The sequence below is a fragment of the Mus caroli genome, chromosome 3, assembly GCF_900094665.2.
Source record: "Mus caroli chromosome 3, CAROLI_EIJ_v1.1, whole genome shotgun sequence".
Taxonomy (NCBI): Eukaryota; Metazoa; Chordata; class Mammalia; order Rodentia; family Muridae; genus Mus; species Mus caroli.
Genome location: NC_034572.1, coordinates 100,931,036 through 100,954,865, shown reverse-complemented (window position 1 = coordinate 100,954,865; position 23,830 = coordinate 100,931,036). Strand labels below are relative to the sequence as shown.

Genomic DNA, 23,830 nt, shown 5'->3' with positions numbered 1-23,830 from the left:
TATATACTATCATATCATCTGAAAATAGTGATATTTTGACTTCTTCCTTTCCAATTTGTATCCCTTTGATGTCCTTTTGTTGTCGAATTGCTCTGCCCAGAACTTCGAGTACTATATTGAATAGGGGGGAGAAAGTGGGCAGTCTTGCACAGACTTTAGTGGGATTGCTTGGAGATTCTCTCCATTTAGTTTGATGTTGGCTACAGGTTTGCTGTATATTGTTTTTATTATGTTTAGGTATGTACCTTGAATTACTGATCTATCCATGACTTTTATCATGAAGTGATTCTGGATTTTGTCAAATTCTTTCTCAGCATCTAAGGAAATGATCATGTGGTTTTTGTCTGAGTTAGTTTATATAGTGAATTACGTTGATGGTTTTCCATATATTAAACCATCCCTGCATCCCTGGGATGAAGTCTACTTGGTCCTAATGGATGATCGTATGATGTGTTCTTGGATTTGGTTTGTGAGGATTTTATTGACTATTTTTGCATCGATATTCATAAGGGAAATTGGTGTGAAGTTCTCTGTGTTGAATCTTTGTGTGGTTTAGGAATCAGAGTAACTGTGGATTCATAGAATGAACTGGGTAGAGTACCTTCTATTTCTATTTTGTGGAATAGTTTGAGAAGAGTTGGAATTAAGTCTTCTTTGAAGGTCTGATAGAACTCTGCACTAAACCCATCTGGTCCTGGGCTTTTTTATTTGGTAGACTATTGATGACTGCTTCTATTTCTTTAGTGTAAATGGGACTGTTTAGATCATTAATCTGATCCTGATTTAACTTTGGTACCTGGCATCTGTCTAGGAAGTTGTCCATTTCATACAGATTTTCTAGTTTTGTGAGTATAGCCTTTGGTAGTAGGATCTGATGATGTTTTGGATTTCCTCATATTCTGTTGTTATGTCTCCCTTTTCATTTTTGATTTTGTTAATTAGGATACTCTCCTTGTGCCCTCTAGTTAGTCTGGCTAAGGGTTTATCTCTCTTGTTGATCTTCTCAAAGAACCAACTCCTGGTTTGGTTGATTCCTTGAATAGTTCTTTTTGTTTCCACTTGGTTGATTTCAGCCCTGAGTTTGATTATTTCCTGCTGTCTACTCCTCTTGGGTGAATTTGATTCCTACAGTTCTAGAGCTTCTAGGTGTGCTGTCAGGTTGCTAGTGTATGATCTCCCTATTTTCTTTTTGGTGGCAGTCAGGGCTATGAGTTTTCCTCTTAGTACTGCCTTCATTGTGTCCCATAAGTTTGGGTATGTTGTGACTTCATTTTCATTAAACTCTAAAAAGTTTTTAATTTCTTCCTTTATTTCCTCCCTGACCAAGTCATCGTTGAGTAGAGTGTTCAGATTCCACGTGAATGTTGGCTTCTATTTTTTGGAATTGAAGATCAGCCGTAGTCCGTGGTGATCAGATAGGATGCATGGGATAATTTCAATATTTTTGTATCTGTGGAGGCCTGTTTTGTGATCAATTATATGGTCAATTTTGGAGGAGGTACCATGTGGCGCTGAGAAGGTATATCCTTTTGTTTTAGGATAAAATGTTTTGTAGATATCTATTAAATCCATTTGTTTCATAACTTGTTAGTGTCTGTATGTCTATGTTTATTTTCTGTTTCCAGGATCTGTGCATTTGTGAGAGTGGGGTGTTGAATTCTCCCACAATTATTTTGTGAGTTGCAATGTGTGCTCTGAGCGTTACTAAAGTTTCTTTAATAAATGTGGCTGCCCTTGTGTTTGGAGCATAGATATTCAGAATTAAGAGTTCATCTTGATAGATTTTACCTGTGATGAATATGAAGTGCCCCTCCTTGTCTTTTTTGATAACTTTGGGCTGGAAGTCAATTTTATTCAATATTAGAATGGCTATTCTAGTTTGTTTCTTTGGACCATTTGCTTGGAAAATTGTTTTCCAGCCTTTCACTCTGAGGTAGTGTCTGTCTTTTTCCCTGAGGTGGGTTTCCTGTAAGCAGCAAAATGTTGGGTCCTGTTTTTGTAGCCCGTCTATTAGTCTATGTCTTTTTATTGGGGAATTCAGTCCATTGACGTTAAGAGAAATTAAAAGTAATTGTTGCTTCCTGTTCTTTTTGTTTTTAATGTTGGGATTGTGTTCTTGTGGCTGTCTTCTTTTAGGTTTGTTGAAGGATTACTTTCTGGCTTTTTCTAGGGTGTAGTTTCCGTCCTTCTGTTGGTGTTTTCCCTTTATTATCCTTTGAAGGGCTGGATTCGTGGAAAGATGTGTGAATTTGGTTTTATCATGGAATACTTCGGTTTCTCCATCCATGGTAATTGAGAGTTTTGCTGGTTATAGTAGCCTCGGCTGGCATTTGTGTTCTCTTAGGGTCTTCTGCATAACATCTGTCCAGGATCTTCAGGCTTTCATCGTCTCTGTTGAGAAATCTGGTGTAATTCTAATAGGCCTGCCTTTATATGTTACTTGACCATTTTCCCTTAGTGCTTTTAATATTCTATTTTTATTTAGTGCATTTATTGTTCTGATTATTATGTGTCAGGCAGAATTTCTTTTCTGGTCCAGTCTATTTGGACTTTGTATGTTCATGGGCATCTCTTTCTTTAGGTTTGGGAAGTTTTCTTTCATAATTTTGTTGAAGATATTTGCTGGCCCTTTAAGTTGAAAATCTTCATTCTCATCTACTCCTATTATCCATAGGTTTTGTCTTCTCATTGTGTCCTGGATTTACTGGATGTTTTGACTTAGGATCTTTTTGCATTTTGCATTTTCTTTGATTGTTGTGCCCATGTTCTCTATGGAATCTTCTGTACCTGAGATTCTCTCTTCCATCTCTTGTATTCTGTTTTTGATGCTCACATCTATAGTTCCTGATTTCTCTCCTAGGGTTTCTATCTCCAGTGTTGTATCTCTTTGGGTTTTCTTTATTGTTTCTACTTCCCTTTTTAGGTCTTGGATGGTTTTGTTCAATTCCATCACCTGTTTGGTTGTGTTTTCCTGTAATTCTTCATGGACTTCTACCTCTTTAGCAGTGTTCTCCTGTATTTCTTTAAGTGAGTTATTAAAGTCCTTCTTGATGTCCTCTACCAGCATCATGAGATATCATTTTAAAACCGAGTCTTGCTTTTCGGGTGTGTTGGGGTATCCAGGACTGTCTGAGGTGGGAGTGCTGGGTTCTGATGATGGCGAGTGATCTTTGTTTCTGTTAGTAAGATTCTTATGTTTGCCTTTCGCCATCTGGTAATCTCTGGAGTCAGTTGTTATAGTTGTCTCTGCTTAGAGCTTGTTCATCCTGTGATTGTGTTAGCCTCTGTCAGCAGATCTGGGAGTCAAGTTCTCTCCTGAGTCTCAGTGTTCAGAGTACTCTCTGCAGGCAAGCTCTCTTCTTGCAGGGAAGGTGCACAGATATCTGGTGTTCAGACCTGCCTCTTGGCTGAAGATGAAGGCCTGAAACAGGGCCTGTCCCAGATGTGTTGTCTCTGCAGTCTGCATGCTCACCTGCATAGACTAGTCTCTGAGGGACCAGGGACACAAGATGGCTCTCTCACCTGCTCTGGTGGTCAGAACCCTCCCATGCAGACACCTCTCTTCTGGTGGGGAAGGTGCCAGGATGTCTGTAGCCCTAAAAGGTGTCTGTCCCAGAAGCTGTGTTGCTTCTGTAGTCTGCACTCTCACCTGTGCAGACTAGTCTCTGAGGAATCCGGGACGCAAGATGGCCCCCTCACCTGCTCTGGCAGAGCCCTCCCGGGCAGACACCTCTCCTCTGGCAGGGAAGGTGCCTGGATGTCTGGAGCTCAAAACGGGGTCTGTTCCAGAAGCTTTGTTGCTTCTGTCTGTCCCAGATGCTGTGTAGCTTGTGCAGTCAGCTTGCTCACCCTGCTGACCTGTGGAGACTGCACACTTTTTCCTTTTTGTTCCTACAATTTTCTGGATTGAATTTCTAGATTTTTTTTTTTTTTTTTTTTTTTTAGTGTCGAGACAGGGTTTCTCTGTGTAGCCCTGGCTGTCCTCGAACTCACTCTGTAGACCAGGCTGTCCTCGAACACAGAAATCCACCTGCCTCTGCCAAGTGCTGGGATTAAAGGCGTGCACCACCACCACCCGACTAGGTATTTCTTAATAGTTTAACTTGCTAGTCTTGCTAGTCAGCTCCAGGTGTTCACTATAGTCTTAAACTATCCCAAATGAAAAATTAACCAGAGGAAATGGATGCTTCTAAAGAAAAACTATAGTGAGAAAAGTCTTAGATGTGATTACAGTCTAGATCTCAAGTGCTCTTAACTGCTGAGTGATTTCTCCATAAATGTTATCGTTGTAAGACATAATTTGTAAGCCAAAAATAAAGTATACCACCAAATAGCCTAAAGTTCAAACCTTTCTTTAGGAATACAATATTGTAGACATGCAAAACAAAAAACAAAACAAAAAAACAAAAGCCCATACATCTTTCACATTGAAAAATATCTGAATACGTTTATTATAATAGATTTTATTGAGGAAATAAAAATAACAATATCAAATAGATCATATTAAACTCAGTGGTAAAGTTATGCTTACAGCTGACTTCATACCTTGGGTTGTAGAATTTATACACAATATTCTTAGGGTAAGACCTGAGGAATTTAGTTGAAAACATTTAACAGAAACCCTATACAAAATGCTCAAATTTGGAGAATTGCATTTCACAGAAAAATACCCAACTTTTCTTCCAAAACAAGTAAGTCAAAATACTTCATGTAGGTTATTGACAAGTCATGACTCAACCCTTTTGGGAACTTGTTTCACATACAAAGAAACTTTCATAGCGCCTTTACAATTAACAGAGTAGTCCCTTATAACTTGCAGTTACTTTTGTTTTTAGTTCCTCATCATACACAGGTGTCTAAGTATAGATGAGAAACTCCAGAAAGAATGAATTTGTAACTTTTAAATTACTTTCTGAGTTGTGTGACAAAAATTCCAGTTTTTTGTTAAGGATATAGATTATCCTCTTCATTCAGTATATTTATATAACTTGCTTGATATATCTAAGTAGACATTTAGTTGTTAACGCCATGACTTTACAGTGATTTTATACAAGATTTGGTATCATCTCCAGTTTCAGGCATCCAATGGGGATCCCTGATAGGTAGGAGAGAACTACTGTAATAATATAAGTCTTTAACCCATAGAGATTTTATTGTTTTTGGTACATCTTCTTACGCAATTCTTCAAGAGCTGCTTCTTTTTCTCTTAAAATTTGCTTAAGTCTTCTTATTTTTTCATCTCTGATGGTTTCTTCTAGTTCTGGTGGTGTCACTGGAAAAATATCTTCCATAAAGTTTTTATTTAAAAAAGTACTTTGTTCAAAAGATGTGCTTGAACTTAATGTGCCTTTTTCCTGCTTCTCATGAGAACAGTGTTCTGCTTCAGTTCTCTTGTCTTCCCTGGTTGTACTATGGCTTGTGACAATGTTATGTTGTGATATGTCTGATGTTGGTAAAATACTACTAAGGAGTTGGGAACTAGCAACATCAGTTCCATTCATGATATTCATGACTGTGTCATCAGCATTCTCAATTTTTATCTTTTTTGTGTTACCCATCTTCATGCTTTCCACTTTTCTTTTCTTAGAGAAACTCTGTTGCAATGTTGAAAAGGAAAAAAAATATGTTATTACTGTGCCACATGCTCCCAAATCAAAGTTGGCAGACAAATAATAGCAATTAAATTTGACTCCACAAATTTCAGTGCAGACAACTATGGTAAAAACTGAATGCTACTAAGTGGTAGCAAAATGAAAAGTCACAATCATAAGTCTTGGAGAACAAGCTAGTTTATTTACACTTTCTGGCTTAAATTGGGTATTAGAAGCCATGCTGACCCATCAGTAAAATGAAGCCATAATTAAGAAGTACCAAGTTTTTTACTTCATTTGCAAAGTAGGCACATAAAGAAACTTTTCCTTAAGAAAGTTTATCTGAAAAGGTTGAAGATCAGAATGCTAGATTATAATGCTCATAGGCATAACTATAGTGATATATATATTAATGACTATGCTGCTTAAAATATAAGTGTTAATATTCTAATGAATATACATGCTTATATTTTCCCCTCACTTATCTCCTTTAAGAAATTCTTTAAAATAGGATAACTACTTGTAAGGCTTTTGACTATTTTCTTACATTACAAATGGAAGAAAGGTGACTAAAAATACTTAGAACTCAAATAAACCAGGAATATATTTTTATCTCTGTGTAAGATTTGTCATTGTTTAATGTGAGATATCTGCAAATTTGGCAAAAACCATCACTCAACCTAAAGTACATTGAAAACTAAATAAAAGATTATTATAGTCATATGTTTGTCACACCTAAAAAAATGCCATATACTTTAAAAACTGTTACCTGGTTTTTTTCTTCTTTCTTCACCACAAAGTTTGCATCTTTGTAAGAACTACTTTTCACCAAACTGTTAAAGGAATTAAAACTTTTTCCAGAGCCCAGATGGTCAGGAATTCGAGTAAGACATACTCTCAAATCTTTAGTGAGACCAAATAGCTTTTTAAATTCAGCATCATTCTTCAGACATGATGCCTTAATATTAGTATGGCTTCCTTGAGAATATTTCTTGTTATTTCCTTTTTCTTGAATTTCCTTTTTTACTATTGATGCCATCTCATACTGGGTCTGGAAATGAGAAAAAAAAAAAAGACCACATATTGCTAATTCCTTGTTACTTTATAGGACTAGCAAATAAACAATTTTCTAATCTTCCACAAGACACCAGTTCATGTTTTAAAACAATTGCATTACAATTATATTTACCATGCATTCAAACAACTGGATTTAAATACAAACTTAAAATATTCACAAAATTAATCTTTAGGTTATTGTACAGAATAGTAACACAGGTCTGTTCTCAAGTAAATGAGGTGATGCTAGGTATTACAACAACTTTAAAATAATCTAGGCTAGGCATGGTACCCTGTAAATAAGGCACTTGCACGCAGTAGGCAGATGCAGGATGATGATAAATTCAAGGCCAGCGTCAGCTACATATTGAAACACTAAAAAACAAAGTAAAGCAAACCAAAGCAAACCAAACCAAACCAAAATTACAGTAAAATCTGTACAGAAAGTCTGGAGTTTTCTGGAAAACTCTGCTGTCTTCAACCCATCTTGCTTGTATTACAATTTATCTCCTTGTATTTAAAATTCAATGATTTCTGTACTGAAGGGGACTGCCACTAACATTAAGTCATCAAGTAAGCAAGGACAGTGGCTACACACGTATTTTAAGAAGAGAATGGTAGCTGATAGATGTTATTCAATTAGAGTCAACAGAAAAAAAGGCTGAAAGAAACACACATGTCTTAAAAAAACAAAACTCCTGCTATGTCTTAAGTTTAAGGCACCAATAGTCAACGATATGGATAAAATCTTATTTAACTTACAGGTTCTGATGACTTCTACTTCACCCCTTTCATGGCACTTTAAAAAAATGAATTTTTTCTTTTGACCATCACCAAAAACAAAGCAAGAAAATATTTTAAACCCTGTCTCTTATATATATAAAACTATATACAGTATACACATGTACCCATAGTCACATAATTTTACTCATCTTTGAAGACCTATCACTCTCCAAATCTTCTGAACTTTGTTCTGTAATTGACTTTGTCTTATGGATTTGGCAAGCTAAATAATGAAAGAGAAAGATATTGCTTAGGCTCTACTACTTGTACTCAAATATTTATTCAGATAAAAATTTTATGCAAGCATGTGTGATAGGGTGTGTAGGAGACAGGTATCAGATAATTTTGAGAATTAAGAAATAGTTTCCACACACATATATAAATATATATATATATATATAAAGAGCATCCTGACATGGGAAAATTACCTGTGATTCTTGGTCTCTGAAAACACACTGTTGAGAAGTAACAGTTGCTGCATCAACAGAGGAACATATTTTCTCTATGTTCTGGACGAGATTTCCTTTTCTGGGGGCATTCTGTCCTGTCCTAAATCCATCTGGAAAAACTGGGTTTATAAATACAGTCTTACTCTGTTTAAGGCAGTGAGTGGACTGGTTCATAGTATGTGGATTTGTGACAGAAAAAGATGGTCTCTCCACTTTTTCATTCTTCTCTGCTCTTAGATTGGCCATGGAAGCAAGCTGGGAATTTGAAAGTGATTTTGTCTTCAACTGAAAAGATTTACTTTTAACCAAAACACTATTTAAAACCTTTCTGGATATTTCTGTGACTATACTTGAACTTACTAGCTGTGATGAATTTTTTAGTGGAATATCAGAAGAAACAGAATTCTGCTGGTTAATTTTTGATGGCAGAACGTATGTTCCCTTTTCATTCAACCAGACTTTCCCATTAAACATTATCAAAGCATTATCTTTAATAGGTTCACTTACGGACTGTGTCCTGCTAGAACTGTTGGTACTCAACAGAGGTGTATCTACTGTATTATCTCCCAGATTTTTCCTACCTACAAAAGTGTTTAAAATCTTTGTAGTCACATTATTTGAAGACTTAACAGGAATTCCAGGCCGTAGGTACTCCTGAAAAATCGAGTTCACTGGAGCAGCTTGAGGATGCTGATCACCTTTTAATTGTGTTTCTGTAGCAACATTTGGTGGAATTTGCAAAGTATTGAATGTCACTGGTTTGGGGTAAATAGTCTGAGTTTTCTTGGTAACAACAAATTTCACTGAATTTACAGGATGTACATAAACAACTGTTGGTATTTGGGAGGCCTCAACTGTTCCTGAGGTACTTGTGGTTGCAGTTCCAAGTATCTTTTGCTGAACCAAAGGAGGCAAGGATGATGCAAGTACAGATTTCACTTCAGCATGGACTGGAATCTTTAAATGATTCCCAGAAGGCAAAATTGAAGAATTCACATTTGGTAGGAGACTTGGGGTATTGACTATAAAATAAGATGAATCATTTTGTGTTGAGGGAGGAATAGTAAATGTTTGCCTGGTGAGTTTATGACTTTTCACACCATGATTCTGAATGTTAGAAACTGGTGGTGTAAAATTTCCAGTCCTCACAGAAGTAACTCTATCTTTTCCTGTTGTATCTATTGCTCCTGTAAAAACACATTTTGTAGTATTGGCTGGCTGAAAAACAGGCAATTGAATGGATGCACTTGTGGAAGAGCTGGAAATCTGAGTTTGAAAAGTAACTTGAACTGGTTTTTCAGTATTCGCTTTCAAACCATGAGACATGACTGGAGACTGAACTACTGGGATAAGACTTCCAGAAGATTTAGGAATTGGAAGTAATTGCAGAAGTTTTTTTCCATCGGTGCCAATCGTAGGAACTACTTGATACATGCACCCTGAAATACTTAAAAGAACATTTTAAGTAAATAAACACAACATACTACAAGTTCTATACATTTTATTTTAAAACAAGTATTTTCGATTATTTTAGATAGTAAAATTTAATAACAGTATGTAATGTTGAATTTGCAATGTAACACATCATGGAATAGACTTTGAAGAGAAGATAAAATTATATCAACTTTAATTCAGATCTTACAAGCAAGTTATGAAATCTTAACATTTATTCCAAAATGAGAAGGTTTCTAATTTTTTATTCAAATAGTAATGCTATTAGAAAAGACTCATTACACTATAATCATTCTTTTTCTTTAATTCTTTCTATTCTCTTCCTTTACTTTTAATGAGGACTTTAATTCCAACACTAATTATGCTACTTTTATCACTCTCCCCACCTCCAATTTATTCTATCTTCTTTCTTCACAAATTCTACTGCCAACTTTTTTCTCCTGTTTGAGATCTCTCATATGGTGATACTTTAATTTCCCATGTTTTTATATTGTAGACTTAATGGGCATGCTCATGTATCAAAATTTCCTTTTTATTATTTCTGTGTACATTAGGTTTCAAGTTCCACATTGAGTATAGCAATTGTTTCTAATAATTTACTATCAAGCAATTCAAACTTAATACCATGGAAATTTTATTTGAGAGGTGGAGCATACTGGAGAGAGAGAAAAGTTTAAAACTATTCCACTGCAATGTCATTATGAGCCATGTTTTAAATACAAATTTTCAGTTTTACAAAAAACCAAGATAGATAAGTCTCCGTATAATACATTTTTTGTATATTACTTTGTATAGACTTACCAAATTGTTTATACTTAAAATCAGATCCTCAAAAGTATAGTGCTCTCAAGGAATGCAGGACAGTCACATCACTCTAGCTGAGTGCTTCTTTCCTATACAACTCTACTTGGAGCTCCAGTCTCAACATAAATGATACTTCCTAAGTGATACATTCTGTAGCCAATTTAACTATTTTGTCCTTCATAATAAAATGTCATTTAATTTCCTTCATGCCAAATAATTATTATATATCTATGTTTAGGTGTCTACAGACTCTTTCATGCTATTGCCTAAAAATATAACTGGGGAGTACATATTCCATTGAATCAATATATCCTTAGATGACTAAGAACAAATGAAGAAACACTTAAAAAGACAAACATTAATTTTTAAAAGTGTAGAGTTCTGTTTTACCGATGTGATTTTAAAATCAAGTATAAATGAAAAAATTCCATACCCAACATTCTATGTATCCTCATTATAACCCAAATAACATACTATCTTCAGAAAGTTTTGAAATAGTCCTCTATGTATAAAAATGCATACTAGTTTTTAGCAAAGTTAAAGAGAAATATGTTGGAGGGGAGCCTTAATTCTTGCTTTTGGAGTTTGAAGACCCACCTGCATTACCACTGCACAAAGTACACTGTAAGCTCAACATCAATTTATTCAGAAGTAAATAAAAATGTATTCAGTGTGGGTCAAGCATGGTGGCTCATGCATGTAATCTTAGAACTTAGGGGTGGGAGCAACTGGAGTTGAACTTGAGCAACAATACGATACCAAGTCTTGAAACCAACCAACCAACCAACTAACCAACAAGTACTGAGTTTTATGGTTCAAATACTAAGCTCTGTTAGGGAAAAGGGTCAATGATTTACAGCCTGTATCCTAAACCTAAGCCATACCTATGTATAATTTTCACATTTTAAATAGATGAAAAATACTTCAAACAGTAATTCTGTACTATAAAAAATCATGAGACTAAATTACAGTATCCAAAACTAAAGTTTTATTATTACACAGTGGCTGCTGCCTGCAGCAACAGAGTTGAATATTTACAAGAGAAAGGATGGTTCTCACAGTCTAAGTTTTTGCTATTATAATCTATAAACAACATACTTACTAAATCCTTCACTAAAACTAGATAAACAGAAAGAGGTAATTATCATGAAGTAAAATGAATGACATATTTGAAGAGATGGTTTATAACTGCACCTTTCCCTTAAATATACTCATTCTAAAACTTTTAACCATTTTGACAACTTTTCCTAGCTAAAATTATAGAAATCTTTTTTATTCTATACTTGTCACCACATTGTCTCTTAAGTACTAATTGATTCTATTTCATCAATAAAAATATTGCTCTATCATTTTTGGGATACAAGATGTATATGTGACCTCTCCTTTGCCATTTTATTCAAATCTTGTGAGCTTCTGAAATTCCACATGGCCAGAATGTCTTCCATACTCTCAAAATTCCTTGGAATTTTATCTTAGGTGCCGGTATCAAAGTATATAAATTCTGCCTTCTCACCTTGCTATTTAACCTATTCAAAATATCCTGCTGACATTACCTAACTTTCTCTTATCTGTTAAAACTCTTTCCACACTGCTTTTTAAACTTTCTGGTTCAAGGAAACATTATCTCTGTTTTAGCCTACAGTAGCTTTATAATTGATTTTTTCTTCCCCTTTAGGTAGGTGTATATGTGTATTCTTTGCCTTTCAGTTCAATGGGTATATTAGTCTTAATATGCCTAAGCCATATCAGTGATTTCCAACCATTCTTTAAGCAACTGAAAGAGAATAATTATTTTTGATGCAATGGAAGCCAAACAAAGAAAGAGTTTGAACAAAATTATATTAAAAGTTTCTTGGAGTCAAATAGGATTAAGGCTAAACATCTACAGTAGAAACAATGACATGAGTCCTTAATAGTTTTAGTAAGACTAATTTAGGGGAGAAAATCATTGACTTGTAGACATAAAGACAGTGAGTATGGTACAGCAAAAGACAGGGAGATCAATGGAATAGAATTGAAGATCCAGACACACCTAAAGTCACTTGATCTTTGATAAAGAAGCCAAAACCATTCAGTGGAAAAAAGACAGCATTTTCAACAAATGGTGCTGGCACAACTGGCAGTTATCATGTAGAAGAGTGCCAATTAATTCATTCTTATCTCATTGGACAAAGCTCAAGTCTAACTGGATCAAGGAACTCCACATAAAACCAGAGACACTGAAACATACAGAAGAGAAAGTGGGGAAGAGCCTGGAAGATATGGGCACAGGGGGAAAATTCCTGAACAGAACGGCAATGGCTTGTGCTGTAAGACAAAAAAAATCAACAAATGGGACCTCATAAAATTCCAAAGCTCCTGTAAGGCAAAGGACACTGTCAATAAAAGAAAAATGTAACCAACAGATTAGGAAAATATCTTTACCAATCCTAAATGTGCTAGGGGACTAATATACAATATATATAAAGAACTCAATAAGTTGGACTCCAGAAAACCAAATAACCCTATTAAAAATGGGGTACAGAGCTAAACAAAGAATCCTCAACTGAGGAATACCGAATGGCTGAGAAGCACCTGAAAAAATGTTTAACATCCTTAACCATCAGGGAAATGCTAATCAAAACAACCCTAAGATTCCACCTCACACCAGATCAAAAATTCAGGTGACAGCAGATGCTGGAGAGGATGTGGAGAAAGAGCAACAGTCCTCCATTTCTGGTGGGATTGCAAGGTGGTACAACCACTCTAGATATAAGTTGGCTGTTCCTCAGAAAATTGGACACAGTACTACCTGAAGGTCCATATACCCAGAAGATGTTCCAACTTGTAATAAGGATACATGCTCCACTATGTTCATAGCAGCCTTATTTATAATATAGCCAGAAGCTGGAAAGAACCCAGATGTCCCTCAACAGAGGAATGAATACAGAAAATGTGGTACATTTACACAATGGAGTACTACTTAGCTATTAAAAACAATGAATTCATGAAATTCTTAAGATAAATGGATGGACCTGAGGATATCATCCTAAATGATGTAACACAATCACAAAAGAACATGCATGATATGCACCCACTGATAAGTGGATATTAGCTCAGAATCTCAGAATACCCAAAATACAATTTGCAAAACACATAAAACTCAAGAAGAAGGAAGACCAAAGTGTGGTTATTTCCATCCTTCTTAGAATGGGGAACAAAATACCCATGGAAGGATTTACAAAGACAATGGTTGGAGCTGAGACTGAAGGAAGGACCATCCAGAGATGCCCCACCTGGGGACCCATCCCATAAACAACCACAAAACCCAGACATTATTGCAGATGCCAACAAGATTTTGATGGCAGGACCCTGATATAGCTGTCGACTGTGAGGCTATGCCAGTGTCTGGCAAATACAGAAGCGGATGCTCACAGTCATCTATTGGATGGAGCACAGGGTCCCCAATGAAGGAGCTAGAGAAAGTACCCAAGGAGATGAAGGGGTCTGTAGCCTTGTAGGAGGAGAAACAATATGAACTAACCAGTACCTCCAGAGCTCCCTGGGACTAAACCAACAATCAAAGAAAAACACATGGTGGACTAGTGTTTCTAGCTGCATATGTAACAGAGGATGGCATAGTTGGTCATCTATGGGAGGAGAAACCCTTGATCTTGTGAAGATTCTATGTCCCCTTATAGGGGAATGCCAGGGCCAGGGAATGGGAGTGGATGGGTTGGGGAGCAGGGGGAGGAGGGAGCGAATAGGGGGTTTTGGAGAGGAAACTAGGAAAGGGGATAGTATTTGAAATGTAAATGAAGAAAATATCTAAAAAATAAAAATAAAAAAGAATGATAATAAAAAAGAAAAATAGGAGTACAAGAAAAAGAAAAGTAGAGGTTATGAGGGATATTTTCACAGTGTAAAATATACACTTGTATGGAAATTCTAAACATATAAAATTTATATTTCTACATTATAGACAAAAAGACAGTAAGTATATATAGCTAACAACTTTAACTGTCAGGAGGAGAAAATCGTACAAAGTAGCCAGAGGGGAAGTGGAGTCAGAGGGGATTTTTTTTTTTCTTAAACTGAAATAAACCAGAGCATATATAAATCAGTACTTTATTTTTTCTTCCTTTCTTCCTCTTTCTTTTTATTTTTTTTTCTATTGTGATTTTGAAGAAAATAAGATTTCGTTTTTAAAGGTTGGAGTCATATAGGATTATAAAAAGATTATAAGGCAGATATAAGACCAATGAGAGGAACTTGTTATATAGTGTTAATAAACTACAACAAAGAAGTAGTATTCTATAAAGTTGTCTTGAAGTTATCTTTTGTGGTTTATTTTCTGTGACTCTACTAAAATGTCGCTCTCAAAGTTTATCAAGTATGCCTTCAAACTTAAGCCTGTCATTCTTTCACCTGTTCTTTACATGGGGTGATAGTTACTACACCTTCCTTATGAAGTTCTCCTTTCATGCTTTCTATTGAGCCCAATGTGTTTGTTTTTCTTGACTTTAATATCTCTGTATTAACTTTTCTGCACTTTACATATTCATCTTTGATTATTTTTCCAAATATACTTCTTGCCCAGTTCAGTTTAACCCTGTTTTACTCCTTCAAGATTTTCCCCTTAAGAAGAGACTGAACTAATTTTTAAGGCTTTAACTATTTCTCTCAATTATTTCCTTTGCAATAAAGACCATTTTAGTATATACTTTTACTCCTAACCCACATTTAATCTTCATTTTATATTTGTGGTCTTTTGACAAATACTTTAATTTAAATACCAGCATTTAAAATTCAACAAGTTAAAATTAATCTTTATTAAAACAAGTACTATACTCTACTTTCCAACCATGTAACAGCATTAATTTCTGTTCACATATTGAGCTCACATAGACTAATCATTCAATTAGCTTTGACTTATTCATATTACTTTTTAAATCCATTTATAGCACCACAAATACATGCTTACAAACTGTACAGAGCTCTGAAATATAACTGAACAAATTAAGAGACTTTTTAATATTTCATATGCTATGTTAAAAGGTGTCCCTACTGTTGCTTGACAAAAAATAAACTATATGCAGTATTATCTCTCTCTCCCTCTCTCTCTCCAACTGCCACTTACTCACCAAAGACAGAAAAACAAATGTGGCTTTCTCAAGTCTACATATTATTAGAAATTCATATAATCTATCACAGACCACAAATTCTTTAAGGCTAGCTTATTCTATTCATATCTCCTCTGTGTCTAATACAGCAAATTAACATGTTAGCTGAATTAATTCCTACAAGCTATTAAAATATGATTTGATTTACTACAACAAAATTAAATGAGTTCTTAAAACGGAAATGTGGACTTCCAAAGAGAAAAGTGGTAAGTCAGAATAAAATTCATACATACTCTTTCAACCAATATATACATTTTTCAGATTTAGTAGGAATCTTTGACTTAATAATTTAACTAAAAATCACTACACTTTCTTCAATATATTCCACTTTCTTAGAGATCACATTGTGTAGTCTAATGTCATCAATAGGTTACTTAGAATTATTAGGCAGTTTAGTCACTTAGAATGTTTAGCGCATTAATTATACATTAGACTATTTGAACTGAGAAATGACACTGAAAAAAAAAACAAACAAAATTTTAAGACTTAAAAAGAGAAAGGAGGGATCAAGGAACTTTACATAAAACCAGAGACACTGAAACTTATAGAGGAGAAAGTGGGGAAAAGCCTCGAAGATATGGGTACAGGGGAAAAATTCCTGAATAGAACAGCAATGGCTTGTGCTGTAAGATCGAGGATTGACAAATGGGACCTCATGAAACTGCAAAGCTTCTGCAAGGCTAAAGACACCATCAATAAGACAAAAAGACCACCAACAGATTGGGAAAGGATCTTCACCTATCCTAAATCAGATAGGGGACTAATATCCAATATATATATAAAGAACTCAAGAGGGTGGACTCCAGAAAATCAAATAACCCCATTAAAAAATGGGGCTCAGAGCAAAACAAAGAATTCTCACCTGAAGAATATCGAATGGCTGAGAACACCTGAAAAAATGTTCAACATCCTTAAGCATTAGAGAAATGCAAATCAAAACAACCCTGAGATTCCATCTCATACCAGTCAGAATGGGTAAGATCAAAAATTCAGGTGACAGCAGATGCTGGTGAGGATCTGCTTGTGGACGTTGTACATCGTGGTGCGCACTAGGCTCCGCACCACGATGTACAACGTCCACAAGCAGATGGAGGAGCTAGAGAAAGAATCCAAGGAGCTAAAGAGATCTGCAACCCTGTAGGTGCAACAACATTATGAACTAACCAGTACCCCGGAGCTCTTGACTATAGCTGCATATGTATCAAAAGATGGCCTAGTCGGCCATCACTAGAAAGAGAGGCCCATTGAACATGCAAACTTTATATGCCCCAGTACAAGGGAAGGCCAGGGCCAAAAAAATGGGAATGGGTGGGTAGGGAAGTAGGGGGGAGGATATGGGGGCCTTTTGGGATAGCACTGGAAATGTAATTGAGGAAAATACGTAAGAAAAAAAATTAAAAAAAAAAAAGAGAAAGGAGAAATATAAAGATTACAGGCTTCTAATTCTGACTCTTAGACATACTGGCTAACTAAGTTTGGAAAACCTACATAACCACAGTCGCATATATTTATAGTTCCAGGTACTTAGAAACTCAAGTAGGAGCAGGAGGATCACTAAGTCTCGGTTTAAGACAGCCTGATCAATGCAGTCATAGCCTAGCTCAAAATTAAAAGTCCCGATAAACATGCTAACAAAACTAATTTCTGCGGTGTCTGGTTTTGTTTTTTACTACTCTATATGGATATTTATCACCCATGGATTAGAAATGAAATAATTAACATGTTGGAGGCTAATGAAATTTTATGGTTTTGAAAATAACGTATTTTCATCTGTTAGGAGACCAAACTTTCCCTTCTTGCTATTTATAAAAATACGTAAGAAGTTATATGTTACAATTCATATAATATTAAATACTATACATTATTAATGGAATAATATCACCATTAATTCTAATCCTAAAAGCCAAGCAATATAGACCTCCACTGTCATCAACATTTTAGCTGAAAAAATAATACAAGGGTTTAAAATATTTTCAATAACTTATACAGAATTACATGCTTTCCTTAAGGAGTCTTATTCATACTTTATTTACAAAGCAAGGTTCAACAATTCAATTGCATAAGTCCAGTTAGCTTATATGGTGTTAATGTCTCTCCAAGTTCACTCTGAAGTTGTAAAGATAAAACTTCACAACCATAGACATCAACCAGCAATGAAACATTTCCTTCCCAAGTCAATGAAGCCACATGCTGAGAGCAGTAATTTTAACTGAACATTTATTTGTCTTTGTCTCATTTAATTCACAAATATTGACAAGAAAACTGGTATAACAGCTTCTCAATAAATCTTAGTAATTTCCTAATAAGGTATGTGTAATTTTAATTCCATTTCTTTAAATCTAATCCCTATTCTCTACCATCTTATCCAAGCCCTAGGATTTCTGAAGTCATCTGAAATACAATCTTCATTCTAAATCAGCACTGTCACTAGTTACTCAAACTATACACCTAATCTCATCAATTCTATTCCAAAAATTTTCTGCACACTCAATCTCCAATAGATGAAATAGTTACCACACCAAAGCAAACTTTAGAGCTATTATGCTACCTGTGGTACACAACTGAGTAAATAAGAATTCAATGCAAATCTTAATAAATTAAATGACTACTACACTGCAAATATACAGATTTTTGCACTGCTCTTAGAAAATTGAGTTTCCGCTGGCCGTGGTGGTGCACAACTTTAATCCCAGCACTCGGGAGGCAGAGGCAGGCAGATTTCTGACTTTGAGGCCAGCCTGGTCTACAAAGTAAGTTCCAGGACAGCCAGGGCTATACAGAGAAACCTTGTCTCACCACCACCACCCCCCCAATACCCCAAAAAACCAAAAAACCAAAAAAACAACTGAGTTTCCTATTTTTATGCTTGATTAAATTAGATACATTAAGTAAAAAATATTCTCTATGACAATACTGCTCTGAATATGTTTATGATAATATCAGAAAATTTAAGAAATAAAAGCATGAAAATATAACAAGGCACAATAAACTAATGAATTAAAGAAGTTGAAAGTACTTATGAAAGTAACCAAAACATAATTGAATTTAAAATATTTTTCTGACTTAAAAATTTGCCAAAATTGTTAGAAAGTGTTTAAAAGAGAGCCCAAGGGCATAATAAAAAACTTTAATGCATCACTTAATCTTGTAGGATTGGAAAAGAATATGATCTTTAACACATAAGTTTTATCATCTATAATATATCATATACAGGTAAAACATATAAAATTATTTACTAAAAAGCATTTCTTCTACTTTTGCTTCTCCTTATAGGATACAATTATCTTTAAATTTCCACAAAATACAGACTACCAAAGAGCTGTCTCTATTGATATATAACAGTTCTTTCTATATCAACAGCTAACTAGTTACTGTTAATGACTTTTTTTTGGGGGGGGGGTGGTACTTGCATAGTAACAGCTTCCTATAGATTAAGCTACTGGCAAGGCTGACACAGGATGGTCACTTGTTTTTGTTAGAGCAGTGTTTTAAAGGAAAATGTGTGTGTGGGTTTTTTTAATCACTATTGGTTTTTCATTGCAATTTGGGTTTGTATATACTTGTAACTAAAAGAAACCTAGAAACAGGACACAAATTCATGTTCTTAAACTTGGAGATAATATTTAAATAATCCTTTCTTTCTTAAATTATTTCTTTTCTATTGTTATCAAAATATTCCCTGGTACCATTATTTTTATTAGAAAGTGAAACATTTTTCTCATAAATGGTAACAAACAAAGCTGCAATAAACACCAGGTAGATTTTCTTTTTCAACCACAATCCCCTTTCATGAGTTTTGCTCTTAGATTTTATGTTGTTCATTTACCTTCTACAGATTTACTAATCTTTGCTTCTCAACAAACACACTCATTAACTCTGGAAAGCAAGAATTATTCCTTAAGGAATATTTTGTTGTTCCTGCTTTTATTTCATCTAGAGTAACACAAAATTAAAAGAAAAATGTTACTGGTGATACAATTCCAAACCAAAGAAGACTGTCAGAACCCTTGGTAATCTTGATACTAGGTAAACCCAGGCTGGATTGTGGGCAGTCCTGGCTATAAATAGTGAGTTTCCTACCTAACCAGAGCCATACAGTGTTCGAACTGTTCCTTTGTAGAGACAACCAATGAGATGCACTCCTTTTAGACCTGTTTCAAATGCGTTATCTGGAAAAACACATTTCACATTTCAAGTTTTTACTTTTCTCCGTATTAGTTGAAATTTTCAAATACTAAAGTCCCTTGTTCTAGAACACATTTTCTAAGTACATTAAAATGGGACTATTTTCACTTGAAGTTACAGCGCCGCGGGGCTGCAGTTGCTAATCCACGATGGGTGTTTTGGTAAGTGTTTGAGATTCTTGGAGCATCGCCAAGTTGGTTTTTCTTCCGTGGGTATCTACTTGTTCCGCCTATGAAATTCGAGCGGATGGCGTAGGGCGCGCTGGGGGCCAGGAGACGGTAGCTGCGTTGTAATCGCGGGCTGCTTTACATTTCGGAGAGGACTGGGAGCCAGGGGCTCTGGAGCGCGTGGCGTGGGGTGGGTGCGGTGTAAGGAGGTGTGCTGTGATGGCGCTGTGCTCCCACAGCCCCGCAGCTAGCTCCCGGTGCGCACGGCTGAACGTCAGCTGACGCGGCCATGACAACCTAAGTCACAGGGTGTGGGCGGGCGCGTGAAGGACTGGGAACTGGTACTTACCAGCGCGAGCCCGACTTTTCCTCTGCGGTTTTCAGAATGACGCTCTGGAGACTATTAGACATTTTAGATGGGTGGGAGGGGATAGGGCAGTGAATACTGGGGGGGACAGCGTCCCCAAGTAGGCGCGAACCAGAGCGTGGGTGTGGAGGGGCAGCGTCTGAGGCGAGCGAACAGAAGGGTGTGACGGGAGATAGTTGAGAGGGCGGTTCCCCCAGCTTCCGTGGGAAGTGGCTGTAGAAGCAGGAAGACGCATTCCTCAGGCAAGCTTACCGTTTTCCGGCGAGTCTCCTCTGGCTACGTGATGCATCACAGCCAGTCAGAGAGGACGTGGAGGGCGTGGCATCAATAGTACCACCCACAACAGGGCTGAAACAGAGTGTGTGCACACTAAAACCGAGCCCCTAGAGCCAGCGATCCTAAGCATACAGCTACGTCACATACGGCTACCAAGGCGAACGGATCGCCATGGCCCCGCCCTTATGACGTAGTCCAATCGACAGCGAAGGTTGATGACTCTTCTTCCGGATCAAAGGAGGAACCAAAAGAGAAAGTGCGTTCATTGCCTACATGAAATGAAATACTTCCGGTGTCAGGCTTAAATTTGCACTTGTACATGCTCTTTTGCAAGCCAATGTAATAATGTCCTCCTTAGCAGTTTTATTCAGTAGACACGGGCAGGCATTTGGTAGTTGCCATAAATTGTTGAAAACCTTTATATCCCTTCTCATGGCTAGAAGTGATTATTTTTTCTGTTTCTTGAAGTTTTGCCTCTACATTAATTGGATTAACCATTTTCTCCATTCCCACACTAACACCTCAGTTAAAACTGTATCGTATTGTTATGTATTCAATTCTTTGAGTGTCTGTGTATTAAATCTCCTGTATAAACTTTTTGAAACTCTTAATTTCCAGAAACCAGCTCTCAGAATTCTCTAGAGTCCTGCAGTTAATGACTATTTGAGAATTGGGATCATACTGTTTAATGGGTAGGAGGAATTATAATTTAATTAGGTGTGGAATATTATGAAAGTGTTTTCAAAGATAAAATTTTATTTGACATAGGCAATCTTGTATGCTGCAGTGTTCAAATTCAGGACACTGAAAAGGTTAGACAATTTGAAGGTTTGCATGGTTATTTAAAAATGGAATTACCAGGCTTGGTGACACACATATGCAATTCTAGCACTTGTAAAGTACAAGCAGGAGGATAGGGGTTTTAAGGTCACCCTTGGCTACATAAGTAGAAGGCCATCAAGAACTACATGAAATCTTGTCTTACAAGAAGGGAAGAAGAAAGGTTTACTCATACCCCTAACTGCTAAACGTTAAAGATTTTTAAGAACTTCAGGTTTTGATATGTCAAGAGAAAGTAACATTTTCCTATTTCTGTATAACACATTTATTTGTCAGTAAAGTACCCTGTTCTCATACTAAAGACATCAGGAAAGATAGGCAGCCCTTAATGCTTTCAAGCTTTATGGCATCTTTTGCCTATTAAATCAAAGTTACTAGGAAAAAACAACAATGACAACAACAAAAACAAACAAACAAACAAAAAAATCAAATGCCTTTTTGCTACACATTGTGGTGCACACCTTTTATTCCAGAACTCAGGAAGAGGCAGGTGGGTCTCTGAATTTAAGGTCAGCCTAGTTACCAAAGTGAGTTCCAGGTTAGCCAGGGTTATACAATGAGACCCTCTCTAAGAGTATGTGTGTGTCTAAGTGTGTGTGTGTGTGTGTTGCGGGGGGGCGGTGTGAGTACGGCAGTTGGGAGGCTGCCTACCTTGTTTGCTATCTTATCAATTGCCATTTATTTATTATATTTTCCAGTCGGGTTTTTCTTATTTATCTGGGCTAAAGCTTCAAGACTAATTGTCACAGGTTGGGCTATCCAGATGTTGGGAGGACAGGAAGTTTATTAGATTATCAGTTTCTTTGAAAGAAAAATTTGGCAGATAGAGAAATTAGCCTGAGATACATTTCAACAAAAATCTTCTCTGCCTCATTTCAAATCTGAAATAGCCCTCAAAGTTTTTCCCGTAGAGGAAGAAAACATGAGGGTTTATGCTTATAATAATCAGTCACTGCACCCTTACTGTGACCAAAAGAAAAATGGAGTTTCATCCCCACGTTTAAGAAAGAATTCTGTAGTCAAGGCAATTATGGAAAGAGGCTGATATTTGAGGCATGTCTATTGGCAAGAGTCCAAGTGCTATAATAATAAGACCATAGCCACATCAGAAAAAAATCCTGGGAGTTGGATCACAACATCCTACATACTTATTAAACAATTCATGTAGCTCTTTATTACAATTAATGCAGTTTATCTCACACTTAAAATCTTTAGTCAGCAACATCATTATTCTCTTACTCTTGAAGAAACGGCAATATACTTTTCTTTCTAATTTTTGATCTACTTGGTGTGTTATAAGGGTCCATTTCTGTTTATTAAATAAATGAGTTCTCATTCCTTGTTTCTCTTACTTTCCAAAATTATTGGTCCCCATCTGATAATATTCCTTCCCATGATTTTAATTACTACCTCTTACCTATTATTACTCTACAAAATGTATACATAATAGCATATTCTAGGCACTGATAAGTGCTTAATAAATAGACACTCATTTATGGCAAAAACCCCCAGTAAAATCATTATACAAAAAATTAAGAAATTAAGAAACTAGCCTTTGAAAGAGCAAATAACTCTCTGGAAAACAGTTGGTGATTGGTAGAGCTAAGTTTTAAATTTAGGTTGTTTGTCTGAAGATTCTATGTCTCTCACTCTTAATTCACAAATATATATTCAGTAATTATTATCATTACATGTAGCTGGGTTTTAATGTACATTGGTGAGATCTATTGAGTGTTTTAAAAAAATCATCTTTAAATGAAATATGTTCAAAAATAGCCAGAAGCAGGAAATAACCCAGATGTCCCTCAACCAAAGAATAGATACAGAAAATGTGGTTCATTTACACAATGGAATGGTATTCAGCTATTAAAAATGAAGACATCATGATTCTTTCAGGAAAATGGATATAACTAGAAAATATCATCATGAGTGAGGTAACTCAGACCAAAAGGACATGCATAGTATGTACTCACTCACTGATAAGTAGATTGTAGCCAAAAGGTACAGAATACCTAGAATACAACTTACAGAAGGATAACAAGCAGAAATGCCCAAATGAGGAGGCTTCAACCCCACTTTGAAGGGGGAAGGATATGGGTGGGAGACTGGAGGAGGGAAAGGAGAACAGGATCAGATATTGAGGGAGAAGTGGACAGGGGAGAAGCCCAGAGGGCCTAGAGAATAAATAAAAATAAGCAGCATCAGGGAGTGGGAGGTGGGGAACCCTCTAGAGAGTATCAGTACAAGAGACATAGGAGGTGAAACACTCTCAGGACTCATTGGGTGTGACCTCAAACAAAATGCCTAACAATGGAGAAAGGTAACTCAAAGACTCCACCTCAAGTAGATAAGACTCGGCTTCAAGTGGAGGGACAGAGTTACTAACTAACCCACAGTCAAATTCCTGATCCAGAATTGTTCCTATCTAAAAGAACAGCAGACTTCTACATGATAACCACCAGTTGTGCCAGCACCATTTGTTGAAAATGCTGTGTTTTTTCCACTGGATCGTTTTACCTCCCTTGTCGAAGATCAAGTGACCATAGGTGTGTGGGTTCATTTCTGGGTCTTCAATTCTATTCCATTGGTCTACTTTTCTGTCGTTATACCAGTACCATGCAGTTTTTATCACAATTGCTCTGTAGTAAAGCTTTAGGTCCGGCATGGTGATTCCATCAGAGGTTCTTTTATCCTTGAC

General features: G+C 36.2%; 1 protein-coding gene across 5 annotated transcripts in view; it reads right to left on the bottom strand.

Annotated features, from left to right (window-relative positions):
• Window positions 1-4,420: 4,420 nt before the first annotated feature.
• Window positions 4,421-23,830, bottom strand: part of Lrif1 (ligand dependent nuclear receptor interacting factor 1) — a 46,142-nt gene continuing 26,732 nt past the window's right edge. Inside the window, exons 1-4 of one of the 5 annotated variants that reach the window (XM_021159036.2) lie at window positions 19,999-20,601; window positions 7,859-9,326; window positions 6,361-6,642; window positions 4,421-5,594 (exon numbers count right to left, since the gene is read on the bottom strand). In XM_021159036.2, coding sequence (XP_021014695.1) covers window positions 5,151-5,594; window positions 6,361-6,642; window positions 7,859-9,326; window positions 19,999-20,060 — 2,256 coding nt within the window. In that variant the 5' untranslated portion in view covers window positions 20,061-20,601 and the 3' untranslated portion in view covers window positions 4,421-5,150. Of the gene's footprint in view, window positions 5,595-6,360; window positions 6,643-7,858; window positions 9,327-19,998; window positions 20,602-23,830 lie in introns of those variants that run through there. The other 4 variants (XM_029475366.1, XM_021159038.2, XM_021159039.2 and 1 more) reach the window with 4 other exon arrangements.